This window comes from Phocoena phocoena, chromosome 9 (genome assembly GCF_963924675.1).
Source record: "Phocoena phocoena chromosome 9, mPhoPho1.1, whole genome shotgun sequence".
NCBI lineage: Eukaryota > Metazoa > Chordata > Mammalia > Artiodactyla > Phocoenidae > Phocoena > Phocoena phocoena.
In genome coordinates this window covers 824,042-847,120 of record NC_089227.1, presented here as the reverse complement: position 1 = coordinate 847,120, position 23,079 = coordinate 824,042, and the positions used below count along the sequence as shown (strand labels likewise).

At 41.7% G+C, this 23,079-nt stretch overlaps 1 protein-coding gene across 1 annotated transcript in view; it reads right to left on the bottom strand.

Moving 5' to 3' along the window:
- Window positions 1-23,079, bottom strand: part of LOC136128512 (ATP-binding cassette sub-family A member 13-like) — a 236,572-nt gene that overhangs the window by 63,084 nt on the left and 150,409 nt on the right. The window contains 5 exon segments of the mRNA XM_065884331.1: window positions 11,557-11,666; window positions 13,954-14,146; window positions 18,695-18,864; window positions 18,866-18,949; window positions 21,577-21,733. Coding sequence (XP_065740403.1) covers window positions 11,557-11,666; window positions 13,954-14,146; window positions 18,695-18,864; window positions 18,866-18,949; window positions 21,577-21,733 — 714 coding nt within the window.

The following is a 23,079-nucleotide window of genomic DNA, read 5'->3' as shown; positions in this document are numbered from 1 at the left end:
ACGTTCAGAGTTCTTCTAATACGGATTTGTAATGAAACACGGAGATTACCCAAGATGAGGCAATTATAGTGGCATATCAGGCCAGGAGTACAGAGCAATTTTGTTGGCATAGGATAAAGTTATATCAAGAAATAATAAAACCCGCTGCACACTCTGTATGAAAGGTCAGCAGTCCTTTACATCTTGAAGGTATTTTTCATTACAAAAATTACAGTCTCAGCTCCAAAATAATACTATTATTGCAACTATGTATTTATGTATGCATGCATATGTATAGTTAGATAAATAGATTTCTTTTGCAAAACTGAGACTATGAGAATAAAAATAACTTTAATGTAAGATTAAAGAGGGATTTCCTTCATTGTTTTCCTAGCTGTATTAGTGTTGTTAAATTGCCATTTAATTTAAAATGGAAAGGCATGTTCATGTCATTCCTAGCTGATGTGGTTATGATTTGACCTACTTCAATTTGGGATTCATGTCAGTCTAAAGGAAGATAAGGCTTTTATAAGCAATAAAGGAGCTCTATGTATTTTACATAGATATTGCAGTAGCTTAAATGAAGCAGAGGAATCTGTTTATCGATTCCTAAGTGCTGTACCCATAATATGATCAATTTGATGGTGTTACAGCACTTAATACTTACTGCTCCCACAAATTCTATGTTAATGATCATTTAAGACAGGAGGAAACTAAGGCCAAAAAAAGTCCATCCCACTTGCACATATGAAAGCAGAGCAGGCTCCAAAAATGCTGGTCTGAAATGTGAAGAGAAAGCCTTGTGTCTTAAAAGCGTTTTCCTATTGCTTATTTATTTAATTACCTGACAATTTAACACATGATCATGATACAAGATTTGAAAAACACAAGAAGGAATAAGGAACAAATACAAATAATTGATAATTCCCTACCTAGATGTAATGACTGTTGACCTGTCCAGAAATTCCAGCTTTTTCATCCATGCTATTATTCCATGATTTCTGTGTATATTCCTACTGCTAAGGAGGTACCTTTGGTGAAATTCCTCACTTTCCAACAGAAATTCCTGCAACCACGGAAACGTTCTGCATCTGTGCCGTCTGAAACAGAAGAAACTTGTAAGCTCTTGAAATGTTGCTAGTGCTACCAAGAAATTAAATTTAAAATTAATTTAATTTATTTAAATTTAAGCTTAGAAGCCATGGGTGCTTAGTAATGACTATTTTGAACAGGGACAAGTCTAATTCCACACCCTTACGATGATCTGTGTTTTCTCTCTTTTTTTCTCTGTTTTTGGAATTCTGCAGTTTTACTATAAAATGTCTAAGTATGAATATCTTCTTCTCTGTTATGCTTTTCAGCCTAAAGAGTCATCTTTTTTATTAGTACTGAAAAATTCTTAGCTATTATTTCTTTCAACAGTGCCTTTATTCCATTCTCCCTGTTCTATTGTTCACAAATCTGATTAAACACATGTTGGATCTTCTCTTCCTATCCCTCATCTTTCTTAATGTCTCTTTCACATATTTTTCATAAGCTGGGTATTACTTGTTTTCAACACAAGAACTAGGTTTTCTTTTTGATTTCAATGACCATCTTTTTCAATCCTAGAAGGTGTTTATTTCAAATCTGTTCTTTTTTATGATGTCATGTTGCTTCCTTCATGTTGTACGTTCTGTGTGAGGTTGCACTTCTATTGTATTAGATTCTTAGTAGGCCAACTCTCCCCTTTGTCATATCCATCAATGTATATCCTCAGTGGATAACTTTCTGTGAGTTTTGTAATGTTTGATTGCAAACTCTATTTTAGTGGCACTCTCTTTTTTAAATTGAAATTCCCATAAAGTGTAAGTTGTGGGAGCTTCCTTTCAAATAAGTTTTGTGTTTTCTTCTTCCAGGTGCCCACGGGGACCATGTTTTATTTTTTTTTTTTATATTACATTCTTTATGTTACATTCTTTATGTTACATTCTTGGGTAGGGAGAGATGAGGGTCCTTGGCCACAGTAGTTAATTTTTTTTTTTTTTACATCTTTACTGGAGTATAATTGCTTTACAATGATGTGTTGGTTTCTGCTTTATAACAAAGTGAGTCAGTTATACATATACATATGTTCCCATATCTCTTCCCTCTTGCGTCTCCCTCCCTCCCACCCTCCCTAACCCACCCCTCCAGGCGGTCACAAAGCACCGAGCTGATCTCCCTGTGCTATGCGGCTGCTTCCCACTAGTTATCTACCTTACGTTTGGTAGCGTATATATGTCCATGACTCTCTTTCGCTTTGTCACAGCTTACCCTTCCCCCTCCCCCATATCCTCAAGTCCATTCTCTAGTAGATCTGTGTCTTTATTCCTGTCTTACCCCTAGGTTCTTCATGACATTTCTTTTTCTTAAATTCCATATATGTGTGTTAGCATACGGTATTTGTCTTTCTCTTTCTGACTTACTTCACTCTGTATGACAGACTCTAGGTCTATCCACCTCATTACAAACAGCTCAATTTCGTTTCTTTTTATGCCTGAGTAATATTCCATTGTATATATGTGCCACATCTTCAGACTCCCCTCCTCACAGGAGGTAGAATCCCAGGGTTTCAAAATCCAGGGGAGACCTTGCATTTAAAACTCTGAGCCTCAATAGAAGCCAACAAGTTTTCTTATCATCTTTCTCTGCCATTTTTTCAAGAGCCCATTTACCAGTGAGGATGCAGCCCTTCAGTGATGCTAGATTTATACAGGGTTTCGGTTCAAAGTTTCCCCTTGTGCAAAGCTGCAGCCTCATCTCTTCACCTTCAGGGACCTTAAAACCTCAGCCTCCAATTCCCAGACCCACAGTCGCTCTGCCCCTTTGTCAGGCAGCCACAGCACCAGCCCAGGCTATCACTCCACTTTGTGAGCTTCTTTTTCCTTTATAGAACCAGGATTCCCTTTCTTTCTTGCGGCCTCAGATAGGCACTTATAAAATAACTGTGGTTTAACCTTCATCTAGTAATAGAGCATTTTCAGGTCATGCTAATCTTTCACCTTAACTGTCATTAAATATTGCTTAATTGACTTTGTAACTACTCTATATATTATGTCTCTCTATTCTCTGTCTTTTTTGATCACTGTTTTTGTCTTTAAATTTCAGTATTTTCACATACAAAAAAAGGTAAAACTTCCACATTTAAATATACCCATATTTTATATTAAGAATTTTATATTAATGTTCAGAAATAATTCCCCATTGAATAATGAATGTTTATATTTACTTGCATTATTTCTAGGTTTCTATGAGAAACATTACACACCGGTCTCAGGAAAATTTGGTAACACTATTACCAAGGTACTAGTAACATGGAATATATGAAGTGGTGAGGTTTTTGAGTGGGAGGTTAAAAGAAGTTAATTGCTGTTACCAGAGAAATTATTTATAAAGATGAATCAATGACCTACACTTTTTAAGTACAAAATAAAACACTTCAAGTTTCATAACCATTTCTGTGGGCAGCCTGTTCACTCTTTAAAGTGCAAATAAAAGTGTCTGAGTTTTACCAAAAAAATTCATAACGAGTATATATTCAGATAAGTACTATAATTTAAGTGTATCTATGAGAAAGATAGAAGTGTTGGTATATATCTTTCTGAAAGGAATATTTAAATATATACATTTTAACATATACTATATATTTAATACATAAGTATATGATATATAAATATATATAATATATTTAAGATATAAAAACATATATGTAGTTATTGGGATCAGAAGGTATTACTGAGATCAGAATAATTAGGGTGTGGAAAAGGAGGTTGGTCTTAGGATCAAGAACAGATAAGAGAGGTGAAATGAAAGGAAAAATGCAAACAGGATTTGGGGTTGTTTCTTTTTTTTCCCACCATGTAAATATTTACTTGTGGATAATCATCAATCAGTAGGACCAGCAGAAACTGATGCAGCCTCCACAATGCTGACGGGATATGACACTTACAAACACGCTCAACACGCACAGGGCCTTGTTCCAAAGCTGTTTTACACCCCCCGAGGAGCCTCCAAAATCTCATGAGCCTCCGAGCTCATTCTCAGGAGGGACCAGTCAGGTCGGCTGGGCTCTGAGTCAGCACCTCAGTCCTCCTGTTAGTCCAGTGCCACAATCATTGGCCTAAATCCCAACTATCAGTTGTTTGGTGACTTGTACGTTGTGAACATGGGTTCGAATCCTCTGCCCCTCCCTGGAAGTCTGCGCTCCACTCAATCCTCTGAATCTCAGATTCCCAATTTGCTAAATTAGGGTAACAGCCTTTTCCCAAAGTTGTTACAATTATTAGGTGATATTGAGAAAGCCAAGCCCCTAACACAGAGCTGGTGAGCATTTTAACACTGTGCTCGCCAAACAACAGGGCAGGTGGGTTTGGCCTGTGGTCTTCCAATTTGTGACCACTACCGTTATACCAGGAGCTCGTGATACTTTAAACCAAATTGGAATAGTCAGGACATAGTCTCAGGTTTGAGGATAAGCATTCACAAAAATTAATAACATGTCCTCAAACAAGAGACAAAAGGAACCCTAATCTAACAAATGACTGAATTGCTGTTATTTCAATTAGGTAGCAGTTAAGTTATGAGGTTCCTGGGCAGAAATATACATACCAACTGTCTAAGTAGTTAAAAATTCCATTGTGTTCTAATCATCCATTTAATCCCTTGAATACCAATGTGCAATTAACATTACAAATAATCAGTGTTAAAAATATAATTAATGCAAGAGTGATCTAGTTATAATTAAACTAATTACACAGACATGTAGCATAATAAGGGTCTTATAGACCATTATGGGGATGTAAATTTATTCTTCCTTTCAAGACCAGCTATTTGAATTTCATTTTCCAATTACTTGACAAATGATGGAATGGGATTATTAAGGAGAGAAACAGCCTTCCAGGGCTGAAAAAATAAACCATATACTTTTGTTTCCTTTTGACATTCTGATCCTTTTGTCCATATGTACTTGTAAAGAGAAATCAGGGGAAAGAAAATGCACCACACAGTCAGCAAAAACTGCGGAGAAAAATCAGCAACATAACACTTGAGAGAGCTTCAACTGCACGTGGCATGGTTCCCTTTCCGGATGGTAGCTGGGATCTACGACCCCAACCCCACAGAGCTCGTACACTCACTCAACTGAACAGTTCTCTCTATTTTCTGTTCTTGAACATAGTTAGTTCCAAATATTGACTTTTTATCAATAGTCATAGACTCACTGAAGTTTAATTGTATTCTCTGCCCACAGATAGCAATGATTATAACAGTTAAGAACCATATAAATCACCTATAATATAAAATAAAAATTAAATTAAAAACAAACAAACAAGAGCCAACAGATAGCACAACGTTCAAACATGCAGAATTTGGAGTAAGACAGATATGCTTTCAGGTCTCTGGCTGTCCTCACGGAAGCTACGCAAGGGAACAGTCCTTACGTGAGGAGTGCATGCCAGCTGCTGGACATTGAGACCTTGCTGAATCTTCCATGTCTGAGCCATCATCATTCCTAGTACAAGGATGACGAAACCAGACTGGGGGGAAGGGGAGAGGCAAGAAAATGCCCCCTTAAGAAGTGAAAGGGATAACGAAGCACAAAGTAACCTTCTGATATATTTTAAATCTATCAGAATAATACAACAAACAAGCAAACAACTCCTAATTTTTCACCTCTGAGGGTGATTGGAAATCAATTGATTATCTTGAAAACGAGTAGATAAAAAGGGAAAACAAAAACAAGCGTTTATCTGTCCTTTTTTATATAAACTATACCTCTGGGTAGTGAAATAAAATGTAGTGACAGCAACTCCTTATAAAATTATTCCAGCTAGTAAATGAAAACAAAATGATAAGAGTTAGAATACTACCATTTTGCAATCTCCAATGAATTAATGCATTAACCTTGGCATTAGACATCAAAAAAGGAGTGAAGACCAGATATCAGATGGTTCTTGATGGAAAAAAAGAAAAAAAAAGAAAGAAACAGAAACATTACCTCCTGCTTATTTATGTCAAAGGATAGACCTCAAGCCTGATTATACCTCTGGATCCAGCTGCAACTTGCAAGAAACAGGACAGAGCATGTTAGACCTCAACGATTGTATGCAATTAGCACAGTTCACAGGCAGGTCTCCGAGTCCAGTGGCCCAGGATCAAAGGTAGACTATAAAGAAAAGAAAAAAAGGAAGAGGGGACCTGTAGACTGAGGGTCTGAAAGTCCTACGAGGTCTTTACAAATGAGCAAGGTCAAACGCTGATGCCCAGGGACACTCTGGGGTGATAAAGCCGCACAGGATCCTCTGGTACAGGGGTGTGGTTGAGGCAGGGCAGGCTGACTGGCTTCCCAGTTAGCTGCCAGAGTTCTGGGTCTTGGCCTGAGTCTTGGTTATAAAAGTTTGCCTTATAAAAATATACTAAGCTACATTAAAAAAAATCTGGATAGGAGTTACCTTTGAAGGGGAGAAATGACTGGATAGGGATTTAAGGGGCCTTGTGCTGTTTCTTGAGTGAGACACAGATTACAAAAGGGTTTCATTTTATGAAGATTCATTGAGATGTTCTTTTCTACAACATCAATAAAAATTTTTTTAAGAATTTTTTTTAAATATATTAAACCAAGAAACACAAGATTTTGAGTAAGTATAAATATTCTTCTATGTAAATTTTGGAAAGACAAAATCAAAATTATATATGTTATTTATAGAATAATGACAGCAATAATATCACACATTAAATGTTTAGGGTCAGAGTAAAGCTGTACAAAGAATCATATTTATAGACAATGATTTGATACTTTATTTAAAGAAAAAAAGATTTTAAAAATCGTTCAAATCAAGAAGTTAGAAATAAAACCACAAAACTAGATTGAGAAAAGCACGGTAGAGAGGTTAATAAAAATGACAAAATTTAATAAATTTGTCTGAAAAAATTTGAATTGCTGAAAAACTGAAAAAGAAATTGAATTGCTAAATAAATTCAATCTTTCATTCTTTTTAAAATAAAATAGTCAAAGTCTGGGAAGTACAAAGACATTTTTATAGGAAAAAAATCACAAGTTATACAGGCACAGAGAAGAGAAAAAATATAACTATTAAGATAATGATAGTTCTAACTCCATGTAAGTAGTTTAAAATTTTTAATTAAGTAAATAAGTTTATTAGAAAACTTAAATTGTCAAAATAACAACAAAAATTAAAAACAGGAGTAATCTAATAGTAAGGATTTAAAATGAGATTTTTCAACAACAAACTAATTTTCATGATGAATCGTAAGTTTAAAATGCTATATAAAATTTAGCAAATAAGAAAATATTTAAATCCATGACAAAATAAAGTATACCACAGAGGGCTTCCTTGGTGGCACAGTGGTTGAGAGTCCGCCTGCTGATGCAGGGGGACACGGGTTCGTGTCCCGGTCCGGGAAGTATACCACAGAAAGATAAGGACAGATCAATAATCAGAAATTTTTATTTGTGACATAAACATGTCACAGGGATGAAATGTATGTGTGGGGAATATAGTCAACAATAACGTAATAACTTTGTGTGGTGACAGATGGTAACTAGACTTATCATGGTGATACTGTTGTAATGTATAGAAATATCAAATCACTATATTTTGCACCAGGACCTAACACAGTGTTGCAGGTCAATTATACTTCAGACAAACAAACAAACTCACAGAAAAAGAGATGAGATCTGTGGTTAGCAGAGGAGGGCATAGGGGGAAGGGGAACTGGGTGAAGGCCGTCAAAAGGTACAGCTTCCAGTTATAAGGTAAATAAATCAGTACTAGGCATGTAATGTACCACGTGATTAATACAATTAACACTGCAGTGTGTTATATATGAAGGTTGTTTAGAGAATACTTCCTAAGAGTTCTCATCGCAAGGAAAATATGTTTTTTTCTTTTATTTTATACCTAAATAAAATGATGAATGTTCACTAAACTTGTGATAAACATTCCACGATGTATGTAAGTCAGATCATTATGCTGTACTCCTTAAACATATATCGTTTATAACTTTATACTGTTATGTCAATTATATCTCAATGAAACCAAAAGAAAAAAAATAAGTGAGTTATAAGATACACTGCTATTTAACATTGTTTCAACGGTTTTAGGGAAAGCAAAAAGGAACCTGGAATCAGAGGCATTACCACAGGAGGAAAAGGAGATGTTTCATGAATTACTGGGATAAGCATTGTATCCTAGATGGATTAAAATACTTTTTAAAAGGAATTAGATTTATTTCAGTGAATGAAAAATATACAACGTTTGCAGAAAAGAAGACACAGCATTCACATGCCAGTTCTTTTCAAATTAATCTATAAATGCAACATAAAATCAATTAAAATTCCAGTGAGAATTGTGAACACGATGCTTTACACTTTTTTCTCCACATTAAAAAAATAAAATGATTCAAATGAACTTATATACAAAACAGAAGCAGACCCACAGACATAACAAACTTACGGTTACCAAAGGGGAAAGTGGGGGAGGCATAAATTAGGAGTTTGGGGTTAACATAAACACACAGCTATGTATAAAACAGACAAACAACAAGGTCCTGCTGTATAGCCCAGGGAACTATATTCGATAGTTTGTAATAAACTATAAGGGAAAAGAATCTGAAAAAACATATATACATACATGCATATAACTGAATCACTTTGCTGTACACCTGAAACTAACACATTGTAAATCAACTATACTTAAATTAAAAAGAAATGACTAATAGATATTTATCTACTTCATTCACTGCTCTGTAACAAGCGTGTAGAATAGAAAAACACACTCAAAAATAAATATCTCTGTGCATCAGAAACAAGAGAGTACAGGACGTAGGGTCTGAAGCCACTGGTCACTGCGTTCTGACCTGAATTACACACAGCAGCTAGGAATCGGGCCCCTGCGAGGTAACGGGGACTAAATGCACTCGTATAGGGATGCAGAGGGACCAGAGCCCAGCTTAGTGTGTGACACCTGGGTCTAGAGCCCCACCTCTCCCGGGAGGAGGAGGCTGAGAAGGTGACGTGGAGGCTGCTCATCTTCCAGGCCAGGTCCCAGAGTGAGACCAGGATCTGGCGATGCAAGGACTCACATGGGCCATCCACCTGTGGCCGCAGGACGGGAACCCCAAACTTTCAACATACGACCTGGCCCTGGACGAGAGATCTAGGGAGTAAATAGTGGAAAGAGCGGCAAACTGATACACGGAAGGTGACAGCAAAAGAGAGAATGAGAGTAAAATCACATAAACTCACTCGCGAGGTAAACCAGCAAATTCTCTAGCCATGAAAAAACCAAAGAAGAAAGTCCCGAAAAATAAACAATTAAGACATGAATTACCTCCTGATGAAGACAAATTCATCAGGATGAATAAATCTAAGATAGATATGCAAGGATTCTATAAAGAAAAGTGCAACATACTGAATTGATGCTTTTTAAATGACCTGAATAAATGGGTAACTACCAGACTTAAGGATAAGGAAGACAAAATATCATAGAGATGCAAATCTCTTCAAATTATAAAATAAATTTGATTCAATTCCAACCAAGATTCAAGTATTTTGACATTCTTATACAGGTTACCAAAATGATTCTAAAATAATACCTCGTAAAGGGCCCAAAGTAATCCAGACTGTCCTGGAAATGAAAAACCAGGAAGACAGATAGGTGGTGCAACCCACCAGGATGCATCTGAAGCAGGAGATGGTAAAGCTGAGTCCCAGCCTGGCTGAGCACTCGGTACAGAGCAGAAGATGCTTCCAACTGACAGACAAAAGACACATAGCTGTAAAAATGGCCTTAGGCAAACTGGAATTTGGGATCAGAAAAAAAAATCAGATTGTTTTTCCATTACACCATATATTCAATTATAAACTCCATATAAATTAGAAACATGAATGCAGAATAGAGCCTCTGAAAAGAAACTATGGAGAATAGTTTTATTACTTTAGAAAGAGAATTTCCTGAGACTCAAAAAGCAAGAAATAGCAAAGGAAAAAAAAAGAATAAATCAGTCTTATCAAAACTGAGAACCTCTACACACACAAACTTTTAAAACAGAGTTAAAATACAAGGTACCACTGAAGCTAATACTTAAAACATATAAAGCACGCAAAGGATTAATTACTAGTTGAATGTATTAAAAACTCGTACACAATGAGTAACAAAAAGACAACCTTATAAGAAAAGAACAATGGTCATGACAGTCGACTGGCAGAAAGAAACCCCGGGCAACAGCTAAATGTGGGGAGAGCGTTCCGTCAAGTTCATGAGTCATCAAGAAAATGCAAATTAATCTAACAATGAAATGGCATGCCCACCAGGCTTCTAAAAAATTAAATCTTTTAATAAATATTGTTGAAGAGGATTATGAAATGTTCATCCAATAAGTGTAAATGAAGTCTACACAATGATCTTTATGATCGTGTCTGATTTTAAAATACACATTTCTCTACATATTTAATCACCTATATTTCACATACATACACACACACACGCAGATAATAGATAAAATTAGATATATACACACAGATATCTATGCATGTTTAAATTAAACTAGTAGGAGACATACAAATATTAACACTGGGTTTTAGGATCACAGGAACAATTTCTGTCCTCCTGGTGCCTGACACATCGTAGATGGACAATAAACTATTTGTTGATGCCAAGAATCAGCTAATTAATGGATGATTATGATATTTTTGAACTTTTTTCAATTATGATATTTTTGAACTTTTTTCAATTATTGTATTTGAACCTATATAAGAAAAATCTCAAGTAAATTACTTCCAAGTCTACTTAGGAGTAACTCGAGGATCCCAGGTAGACAGACTGTGAAATCAAGTCCAGCACTGAGGACTTGGTGGCTATTTATATCATGACCTTCAGAGAATGTAGCACAAGGCATGTCTCTTTCTTTATGTCAGTTCAACGACAGATTTCTAAAATCTGTTATCAAGTTACAATGAATTCACTATAGTAGGAAAAGCAGAAAGATAGAGGCCAGGACGTCATCACACAGCACTGAGAATCAGAAGAGCGGGGTAGAGGACGGGATTTGGGAGCAGTGATAGGATTGGGACGCACACGAAGGGCACGCTATTGGAAGACTAGCTGGAAAACTGCTGTACTGCCCGAAAGATGAGGTCCGGGTGGGGAAACGATGAAACCACCATGCCCCTTCTGGTCCCTGCACTGGGGGAGGGTGTCTGAAGCTCCAACAGATGGCAAAGCAAGAAGAGCCAGCCCCTGACTACTCCTTGCTCACCTGGGTTCATGGGGCAGAGCAGCCAGCGCCCCTGGAAGGGGTCAGCCCTGGGCAGCTTTTGCCAACACCTCCTCTACCCTCTGGCCGGAAACGTCAAGTTCATTTCATTCCCATCTGGAGGCTCTTTTCCCCCTTGTGAGGAGTGGTCATTGGAAAGTAAATTGGAGGGAAATGATCTCCTCTGACTTTAGTGCACAGGACTGAAGGGAGGCAGGGGGTCTCTGGCCTTGATGATTATCTCTACAGGCAGCAAAACAATTAAATCTGATTAAATCTTACCCCATGGGAGTCCTGAGGATGGTGTGTCCCGAGCTCGGAGGCAGGTCCCTGGTCAGCATTTTGAATGTGGTGGTTTTCCCAGCTCCGTTCACCTGTAGAAGCCGAAAGCACTGAGAGGAGAAAACAAACAAACCATAAAATCAAAATTATATCGGAAACAGCACTTGCTTTCACCCAACTCTGAGTTGATATTTTTGGTTTGTGTTATTTGTAGACTTTTACAATCGTAAAATAAATGTATAACGCGTTTTATAGCTCATGCAGTACTTCTGAAATCACCGTGGCATTTGAGTGGTGTAATTTCAGTGTTAATTCACAGACAAGTAAGCAAATTCACGTCTGGAAAACTCAAGAGGATGAGAAGTAAAGGCCAACGACCACAAATTATGCTGAAATTTCCTGTCCTATCCAGGGTGCATCCAACAGGCTCCCAACTATGTCCCTCTGGTAAGCGCAATATTTTTTAGGAGTCACATCATCGTTATCATTATTATTCCCCTGCCTTCCTCTCTGTCTCTGAATCTCTCCGTCTCTCTGGCTCTCTCCTCTCACTCCAGCGCTGACACTAATCAAGAAGGCCCTCTATTCCTATACTCTCGCTCAGCACCAGGTCACATCTGCTTCACTCTGTCTTACATTCCGTGGAGGAAACAATGGCCTCGCTCTTTCACGGCCCCAGCCTCTACCTTGAACCTTTGGATATCCTTAGCTGGGGATTCTGTGGTGGAAGCTGAGACGTTTTCATTCTTACTGATCTCCTTCCAGAACACTTGTTTCCCGATGTCTCCTGACCTAAGCTGGCTTCCTGGTTCCCTGAACCCTGGAAAAGAGACTGTTCTGGATTTCTTCTGGCCAAGCCCACCTGATTATCACAGAACCCTATTTTGTAGCTCCAGGTGCCACCTGCTTCAACACTCACGCTTCCCCCACCTTGACTGGGTCTCTCCCAGACTCTGATATAGGGGTCCATCCTGCTGCAGACCCGTCCTGTCCCATGTCACTCGTGTCACGGACCACACCTGAGCTGCTATCCCAGGTACAAACCATCAGCCTATCTGAACTCTATCTACCCTCCTGGCTTAGGCTTAAGTTTACCTGAACCGTCCTTTTTCATAAAGTTCTGCACACCCCCTGCCTTCCCCACTCCCACGGTGCTCCCGTTCCTCCTTCGAGGCCCCCTCTCTGGACGTACAGCTCCGAGGCTATTCACTCTGTGCCTTTGACCCTTGCCCTGCTGTTACGCAACACTGTGTATGTTTGTGATCTCCCATTTCCCACCCGATTATTAATTCCTAGAGGGACGGGGACACATCTTAGCCACCCGTCTCTTCTGCAGGCTCTTGCATAGGACTTTACATCTAAGTCGTTAAACTCAGATGCTCATAAACAGCCTAGTGAAGAGAACCCAAAGGTAAATGCATCTTGGATCATTTCAGAGACTTGGAGCATCTCTCATAGGAAGTTTTCCAAGTTTTTCTCTCGCACTTTAGTTTAAAACTAAAGGAGAGGTAGTAGCAAGACAGAAGTTTATATTTTAAAGCAAGGGTAAGAAAACATTTCCATAAGATGGCAAAAATCACATAGCTAGTCTTAGAGTTGAGTAGCCCACAACTGCACAAACCACTTCTTTAACCTCTGTCCCATTTGACCACACACCTCGGTGAGGGTCTAAGGGTCCCTGGATGGATCCAGACCCATCTCTTGGCTTCTCTTCACCTCAGATCCGCTCACAAGTAGAGCATGGATGCCAATCAGATAACGATATAACATATTTTGAATCTCTCAGAAGCTTGGTACAATGTGAATGCGAGATACTCTTTTTCTTTTTAACAGTTAATTAAAGGTAATCATTTCCAGAACTGATTTCCCTTTATGCATTAAACACATGTTGGGAACAATTTGTATGGCTTCTGTCAGTTCAGATTAAACATTTCTACTAGAATTAATGACACACACATTCATGGAAAAACAACTCTGAGCTATGGCTATAGTGTGTGAGTGTTTCTACCTTTCCAGAATAGCATATTACTAGACGGGCTTAATTGGCCACTTAAAGAGTACTGAAGTCCAAGCAGGAGTTAGAAGTGGTTTCCTTAATTAATTGGATTTATAAAATATTTGCACTCAATAGAGTCACCCCATAAGCCAAACTAATTAAAACTCCCCGATCACTTACATTTTAAAAATTATGAAACAGAAAAAACCCCATCACTCAATCAGCAGAGTTTTCACGAGGGAAAGAGCCAACCGACTCTCCACCTAGACCCTGCAGAGATTCCTGAAATGTGAAGCTGCTCTTAGTTTCCATTTCGGATATCCTGAGACTAACACGAACAGATGGACAATTAGAGTGACGCCGGTTTGCAACAGAAAAGGTACAAAGAGAAGCTCTCTTACCTCTCCCCTGTGTAGGCCCAAGCTAATATCTGACACAGCGGTGGCCCTCTTGAAGAAGCCTCTGTAACCCTTACTAAGGTTGTACAACACGAGAATGTCTCCACCAGTTCTGCCTTCCAACACCCTCACTTGCTCTTTTTCAACATCTACGTCCTTGGAAGATGTGACTGTGCCTCAAATGGCAGAGTGGCCCCTGGGAGGGTAAGTCAGAGTTGATTCACATTTGGGAAATGGACTGGAAGAATCTAGAGGGAGAGAAAGGTCATACGTCATCTGAACAGAAGACGTGGTCCCCAGAGTCTGCGGTACCGGCTCTGGCCCACGCACCCGAGTTCTGCATCCCGTTGGCCGGTTACTATCAGGGGTCAACATTCATCCTCTAACGCAAAGGAAATGTACATCAGCCTAAAAGACAGTGACATGGATGGACACCAAACTCAAACTACTTTTCAATTTTATGAGCAATAAAGTCATGCCAGACTTTTGTGCTAGAGGACAAGTAATTTATCGCAAAGTTATAAGAAATCAACTTTGACCCCTTTTAGCAAACAGGCTCTTTAATAAAGTAGATTACTCACAAAAGTCCCCAAACACTACGGCTCCATAGCACGTGCTGGATGGTGTAGAAGGGTGTACAGCAAGCACTCAGCAGACACCTGTCAGATGAACATAAAGTGAAGTTTCACCTCTGATTTGTTGACTCAAAATCTGAGCTAGCTCACTTTCCAATCTTCCTGATGATTTTCTTTCTGGTGAATTTTAGCTTTCAAGTAAATCTCAATTTCTGCAAACTGTAATATGCCAATATTTTAATAACCAAATGAGTACAGACAATGAGACAGTATTGTACCAACATCAATTTCCTGGCTTTATCAATGTAACATTGTGATGTAGTGTATTATTACATTACCACAGTATCACTGGGAGGGCACATAGGCTCTGTCTGCACTAATCTTGCTATTTCTTGTGAGCTTTAAACTATTTTAAAATTAAAAGGTATTAAAAATAAAATAAAATATCCATATCTAGATCCCAGTGGCCCCAGCTCCTTTCCCTGTATTATTTTTTCCATACCTGTAATCACCACTGGACAAACATATAATTTTTCAAGACCCAACGTAGATGATGAGAAGACATAGCTACTCAGGAGTATGTGTTATATGGTGTAATTTACGTAATATGCAAAAGCATGAGAAAGGAATCAGTGGTGATACAAACAGCAGCGCTTATCTACAGAGTGGGGTTGACCCGTAGGGGACTGTGGAGGGCTTCGGGGCTGCTCCAGCTCCTGTCTGGGAGAAGGGAACACAGGTGCGCTCAGTTTATGAAGATCCACTGAATTGTACACTTTTCTTCCTGACTGTTGTCCCCCCCTTTCCCAGGTGAGGGTGCGTCCCTGGCCCTTCAGCCTGGCCTGGCTGTCCAGAGGTCGTCTCTCCCTGTACCAGGACGTGGTGCCATCTAACCCATCCCTGTTTCCGAGATGCATCAGTTAATTCTCCTCATTAGCGTCACCTGGGAAGCTTTACACCTGCTCCCTAGTCTTGTCCCCAGAGGGCGTCTGCCCCCAGGGTTCAGGTACAGATGCCTACTGGTTACATCTCAAGTGGTTCTGGCGGATGAGGGGCACTGAGCAAGGTCACTGCTTGTCAGCCTCCTCTCAGCAACACACATGCAGCTCATGCCCCTGCGCTCAGAAATGGGCCACTTGGCCATCTTCCAACTGCCGATCATGAAAAATGGCATCTGCGTTACAAAGGAAGGATTCTGACGGGCGCTGGTGTAGCAGGACTTTGCAGGGATTCGGTGCAGCTGATGTATCTGAAGGGAGACGCTGCCCTGGGCTGTGTGGCTGCTCGGACCCAGCCAGGGCCTGGGGTACAGAGAGCAGAGTCCAGCCCCAGACCAGAGAGAGAACAAACAGGAACCCCCCAAAGCCCACCCAACCTGACTCGGGTGTGGCCGGAGCTCAGGTTCTTATGGAGACCCAGATCTGAGCAGACAACGCTGGCGGAAGCAGGACTGCAGGACGGGGACAGGTGCCGGGCAGGGAAGGGCACCTGGGCAGGTGGGGGACACGCCGCTTGGGAGGGGACACAGGAAGCATCTGCGTAGATGCAGAGGGCAGGGTCTTCCTATTCTTTCCATGATTTGACTGCGACGGTGTAAAACAGTTCCTGCATGAAGGAACGCGGAGTCAAGCAGAGGAGAGTAACAGACAAACACTGTGAAACAACACTGGCACAAATGGCACTGTGTTGAAATAATGCCATTTGCAGCAACGTGGAAGGACCCAGAGATTTCTCATACTGAGTGAAGTAAGTCAGACAGAGACAAATACCATATGATATCGCTTATATGTGCCATCTAAAAAGAGGCTACGAATGAACTTATCTACAAAACTGAAATAAAGTCACAGATGTAGAAAACAAATTTATGATTACTGGGGGGTAAGGGGGAGTGGGATAAATTGGGAGATTGGGACTGACATATACATACTACTATACATAAAATAGATAACTAATAAGGACCTGCTGTAGAGCACAGGGAACTCTACTCAGTACTCCGTAATGACCTATATGGGAAAAAAAATCTAAAAAAGAGTGGATACATGTATATGTAAAACTGATTCACTTTGCCGTACACCTGAAGCTAACACAACCTTGTAAATCAACTACACTCCAATAAAAATGTTAAAAAAAGAAAAACACAGACGGCCCTGATGGAGAAAACAGGCTCTACTGGAAACACGGGGAGGACATCAAGCCTGGCCTGGGAGACGGGAGGGGCACGAGGAGGGTCCTGGAGGCGGGGCAGTCAGTCCTGACAAAGGACCAGCCCAGGCAGGGGACCAGACGCCAACGTCGGGGGTGGGGGCAGAGGGGACACCCCATGCAGCATCCCTGGGTGTGAGGGGCCAGACTGGAGGGGCCTGGCTGAGAACCGTGGACCTATCCTTCAGCCAATGATTAGTGACCTGGTTAGATCTGGATTTTCAAAACACATGAATTTGGTCAAACCATTATTGTGGCAGTTGTTCATAAAGGAGTGATAGGCAACTAATGTCCAAATTACATTAACTTTCTGAACTCTGTAACCTTCACATTGGCAAAGAACAATAAATATTGACTATTTACTGTGAATAACAAAGATGTTATTCTTTTTTAAATAAATTTATTTATCTTATTTATTGATTTTTGGCTGTGTTGGGTCTTCGTTGCTGCACGCGGGCTTTCTCTAGTTGCTGCAAGAAGGCGCCACTCCTCATTGCAGCATGCAGGCCTCTCATTGCAGTGGCTTCTCTTGTTGCGGAGCACAGGCTCTAGGCGCATGGGCTTCAGTAGTTGTGGCATGCCGGGTCAGTAGTCGTGACTCACAGGCTCTAGAGCGCAGGCTCAGTAGTTGTGGTGCACGGGCTTAGTTGCTCCGTGGCATGTGGGATCTTCCCGGACCAGGGCTCGAACCCGTGTCCCCTGTACTGGCAGGCAGGTTCTTAACCACTGCGCCACCAGGGGAGCCCTGAGGACGTTATGCTAAAACATGGTTTCACTTATACTTTACCAAGTAAAGGTAATACCGGAAGTCTTGAAAGAAAGATCTTTCAGTGCTGCGGGAGGATGGGACACCCTGAAATCTGCCGGAGGGGATTCTACAGAACAGCGTTCACAACAGATCAAACTAGTGAGGGCCAATTACTGAACCAATTACGCTTGAAAGGCACTCAGAATTCTATTTCAAACGCAGTCAGTATTGGAAATCTACAGATTCCAGAGGGATTGTGGCCAATTCTAGAGCTTTGTGATGTGTGTTCAAAATGGTTCTCCACTTGAGCAGATTAAAGGGGTTCTAAAGGAGGTACGTCTATGAAGTGACTGAGACAGGGAAATCCTATAAGGAAATCACCACAAAGTGCTAACAGTGTGTCTATAATCGTTAATAGGTTCTCCTGTGATATGGCCCTAATTAGTGATTTCTCCAGAAAGGATCCCTTTCTTGGAAAGAGCAAGTCGACAGATTCAGGCCACGAGCATTACGGAGGGAGAGACACGCATTGTGGACCCTACACAGGAAAGCACATTCCTTCCTTAATATTTAAAATGCGTTATCTGACAGTACTTCAGATCTCCTTGCAAAACCACCTGAAACCCTATCGAGGATACAGGGAGGTGGGTGTAAGGATGCTGTGTGGCACAGGTACACACAGATGCGTGTGGTCAGCCCACACACGCACGTATACCCCTTGGGCTTTCATCCTCAGCTAAAAAACAGGAGAACGTTATTAGCATCGTTAATTAAATAATATTAAATCAATAAGAAGTACATGGTAAGCAGTAGTAGCAACAGGGTAAGTGGTTATCGGCACTGGGTTTCCATACATTCCTGCTTTTAAGAGTTGATGCCATTTCACCATCAAAGTAAATTATATTATGGCATCAACCAAATTCACCTTAGATGCTACAATCAAAATAAGAGGAAAACTGAGCAATACTAAAGGAGAAAATTCATCGAGGCAATTGAAAAACTGGACCGATTATCTCACAGGTTGACACCTTGCTCTTGACATTCTCCTTCCTAATGTCGTTCGTTCACTAATAAAAAAACAAATAAACAAAAACAAAGCAAACAAAAAACCCCATAAAATCCTAACTAGCAGAAGTGTGTATGACACTGATCAGAGCGTTTCTTGTCTTGCAGCCTCCAGGCTGGAGTGGCCATCAAGGACGGGCCCCGAGGGACATACCTGGGCCACTGCCAGAGGCCCCCATGCAGCAGGGCCCTCAGGAGGAGAAGGACCATCCCTTGTACCGCCAGCTGCACAAAGATCCAGCCCAGGAAGCTCATCTCGAAGAGGCTCATGTACAAACCGATGCCAAAGTTGTGGGTCAGGTTGTATCTGGTCTGATTGTAACAAGAGTTCTATCAGCCCCTGACCCAGGCAGAATTGAGGGAAAATAGTGAAGACCGACTTGAGGACGTCGCAGATGTTCTGCAAATTCTGTACAATGAAAGAAAGAGAAAGCAAATTAAGAGCTCTTTGTAGAGAAAGATTATAAAACCGCCAATTATATATCTCATACTCAGTAATGTCCAGTTCTCCCTTATCATGCAAATTTATAGCTGTCCACAATGTGTAGTCTCAACTAGTGTGATCTGGAGACAATAGAAAATTCAATGAAGACTTTTAGGGGTATGTATTGTTATTATATTACAGTTTATTGTCTTCTGCATTATAGACATGGGGAAACCATGAAAGGTTCATTTAATTTTCCCTTAGTTCTGGTCTTCACTGACTACCACTATTTACAGATTTCCTCCAGTCCTAAAGGAATGTATTAATCCCACTTTTCATAAAACTATGTCCCTGGATCAAATAATGTACGACATGAAAGATTTTTGTCTTCCTAGTTATAAGGTGGAAATAAGAGACTATTACAGCTTTTAAGTCAGGATCTTACAGTTCAGGAAATAATTAATAATGAGGACTTAGATCTGACTGTAAGGGATTCACACTGGTGTCTATTCCCATGTGAACAAAGCTGTTCTAAGGCATGACACTCAGCAAATAATCTACACGCGTGACGGGCGTGGCTACACAAATTCACGGAACAGCAATTTATGAGTGTCTAATTCACAATATGTGGCGACTGATCAAGTAGAGAAATAAATTACTGAAACTATGAGTTTTTCATCTACCTACATCGCCCTCCCGTCAAAAGACAGCCTCGGCGGTGGGAGAGAGAGATGCTCCACATCCCGAGTTAGAACCCAAAATGCCTTTTCTGTACACATCAGCTTAGAAACTGTGATTTGGTAAAAAGTAAAATGCTCATATTAATGTTGTCGTTTGTATACACAATGGCTAATACCAGTTACACTGGCATTTGATACTGGTCTGAAAATCTAGTCACCTTTCTTGTCTTATTCCATGATTTCATAAGAATATATTGCCCCTTGAACTTACAAAGGAATATTTGAAATCACCCATTTATCACGTTGACTTTTTTAAGCAAACTATATCAAAATAAAGAGCAAAGGAAAATAAAGACCTTAACAACAGCAATGAAATGCCTTTTATTATCTGTTAACAATTGAGTTTGACCCATTTTTTTGCAAACAACTTCCTGCTTGCTGATTTCTCTCCAGGTGAGTGATGCTACTTACAACGGGAGGGAACAAAGCCTCCCACTCACCTTAGCCTTAGAATCTCAAGATTCCTGACCCTTCTCTTCTGTGTGTGACCCGTCCCCTGGGGCGGGGATTGTCTCCCTTGAGTCTGTCTTCCTCCCCCTTTAGTTCGTGACCAGGACCCACGTCATACCTGAGCTCCGATGGGGATGAGGGAAACCCTGTTCTGCCTCCTCCAGTTTCAATGCTCTCCTCAAGCTAAAGCCAGTGACTCATTTTGCTAGCTGCTATTTAAAGGCTAAAGACACTAATACAGATTAGTGTCAATAATAGATCTATAAAAATCACCAAAATAAATTGTTTCACTGGATGCATAACGAATGTTTACAGAGCTCACTGCTTCTGTACAAACGTGAGGTACAACAACAGCAAATAAGAGGACCCGTCGCTGCAGAGCTGACCAATTCCCGGCGCGTCCGCGCACCAGGAAGGGAGCCCGTCCCGAGGGAACAGGCCTCCGTCCCGGACTCGCCAGACACCGCTCCAGAACTGGGAGGCCGGGCCTTTCCCAGGCTGTTTCCTCAGCCCCTGAGTCGATCCAGCCCCAGGAGTAGAGAGGTACGGCATCCACGTGGACAGCAGGGGTCAGGAGAGACCTGTGTGGTCAGAGCCAAGAAAGAAAGCAGGAAAGAAAAGTATGGAAATCCGGGGCAAAGGAGGGTGCAGACTGAAATTCATTCCCACAGGCAGCTCAGGGGAGGCTGAGCAAGACAGAAGATGAGTTAAAGCAGACGCGGCCCCGACAGGCCTCACCGGGAGGAGCATGGAAGGACAAGAGCGGGGTGCCAGAAGAGCTGGTTTCCACTGGACCTCGACGCCTGCTGGGATGACACCCAAAAGGGGCCTCTCGATGCAAACGGCCTGCTGGAGGGGTTCCCTGAGACAGGTACTTCCTCACCAGGAGTAATGGTCCTCGACTAGGAGTCCAGTCTCTTGGAGACCTCTGCTCCAACACCCTGAAAGCAGCAAATCTAAACATGCCCCGGGGCTCAGAGGACAGAATCGCCCGGACAATCCAGACCTGTTGTGGCCTGACAGTGTGGTCTGCACGGGGGCCAATCCCACGCCAGAGCAGCTGACCCCGAAGAGAGGAATGTCTGACCCCTGTGCCCCTGACGCCAGCACAGGACACGCTCCACACACAGAGCCACTCTTCCAACCATCGATTGGCAATTCACCCGCAAACAGGGATGCGCTGTGAACGCGCGGCTCAGCCTACCCTCCACTCACAAAGCGGGTACACAAACTGCTCATCTTGTGCCCGCTGCGGCCAGCCTGGCTCTGGGCTTATCAAGGCACAGGGGTTTCTGCGAAGCAGAGTCAATGTCTCTTTCTGGAGGTAAAGACAGTGGAAACCAGCACATCTGCGCTGAGCTCCAGCTGGAAAAGCAACAGTAGTCTAGGCGTGAGTCCCAGAGCCTGTGGGAGGTCACTAACCTGAGCCTTGGAGACAAAGGCCAACAGCCAGGGCGTGACAGTCATCAGCATGGTGCAGAGGCCGAGGAGGAAGTTCAGGGAGATGTAGGAGATGAAAGCCACGTCCGAACTGAAGAAGATTCTGGAGATGAGATACATCCACGGAAGAGACGCGCATCTGAAATGTCAAGTGAAAAGTCGTGTTCCTTGTCCTGTAACACTTACTTCTATACATTGATTTAAAGATGAGATTTTGCTGGCCTGGTTATTTTTCCTCCCTCAGTGGACAGGAGCAATTGTTACTTAATAAACCCGGCAGTTATTTTCTAAAGACAAAGCACATTTTCCATAATATATGAGCAGAGCCCTGGGCAGGGTCCAACCCGGGCTAGGACGTGCGACCTGGAGAAAGCCCCAGTGTCCCCTCCCGCACAGGGCAGGCCTGGCCTCCCTTTCTGCTCACAGCCTTCTCAGCAGAGCAGGGATACACCTGTTTTTCAGAGAAGATTAAATCACTAAAGCTACCAAGGGTGGGAAGCTCTATATAAAAAGAGGACGTACCATAGAACTGGAAAGCTTCCTTTCCGGGGTGCCCTGTGCGTGGGCTCCATGCCGTATGCCTCCAGGGTGTTCCGTGATCCTACAGCCCTGAAGGCGGGTGCACAGCCCCATTTCACAGATAGGACACGGGATGGACGCGGCTAAGATACCTGACCGAGGACCCACGGCTGAGAAGCAGCAGCTGAAAGCGGGGGTGATTTGTGTGTGAGCCCGAAGCCGTGGCATGAGGGCTGGATCCGAAAAGCGGCCCCCGGAAGTCTCAGATGACCTCACACTCTAAGAAGATGCCCAAAATGGTCCTCTAAAGAAAACACCTCTTCCTTCTTCCTTCTCCAGAGCACAGAGCCAGGGCTCATTCGCGGCCGACTCACCTCAGGCTCCTCTGTGACCCCCACCCTGCCCCGCCCCAGGAAAGGGAGCCACAAGTACCGGCAGAAGAGTCACTTACTTTATTGTCTTTATTTTTATTCTTTATGCAGCATTCTTCCCATTTTCATGGAAAGGAACAGTCAACAGAAGTTTATCAATTGAAAATATATTAGGTCGTTATAAGAACCAGGATGATATATGTATACATTTATGAATACGGTCTGCTTTATTGACAGAATGTATGAAACAGCTGAAGTCACTGACTCGAAGTCACGACCTTTCCCTGAAGACCCCGTGTGCTCCCATGTGCTCTCTGCACGCTCAGTGCAGACCTGTCACCATTTTCTCAGGCTGATTTAGTGGTTTCGCTTGAAATACCTTGGCAGCTTCTAAATGCCTGAGGTTTCGTTAATACGTTAACTAGCTCTGAAAAGCATGAGACTTCAAAATGATGCTAGGCCCTCGAGATAGCTTTTGATTTGAGTACGGTTCCTTTTCCACGTGAAATCTCTGGTATTCGTCCCTGGGTCAAAAGATACACCCTCGTATTTCAGAAAATAGGAGATATATATGTGTGTGTGTGTGTGTGTGTGT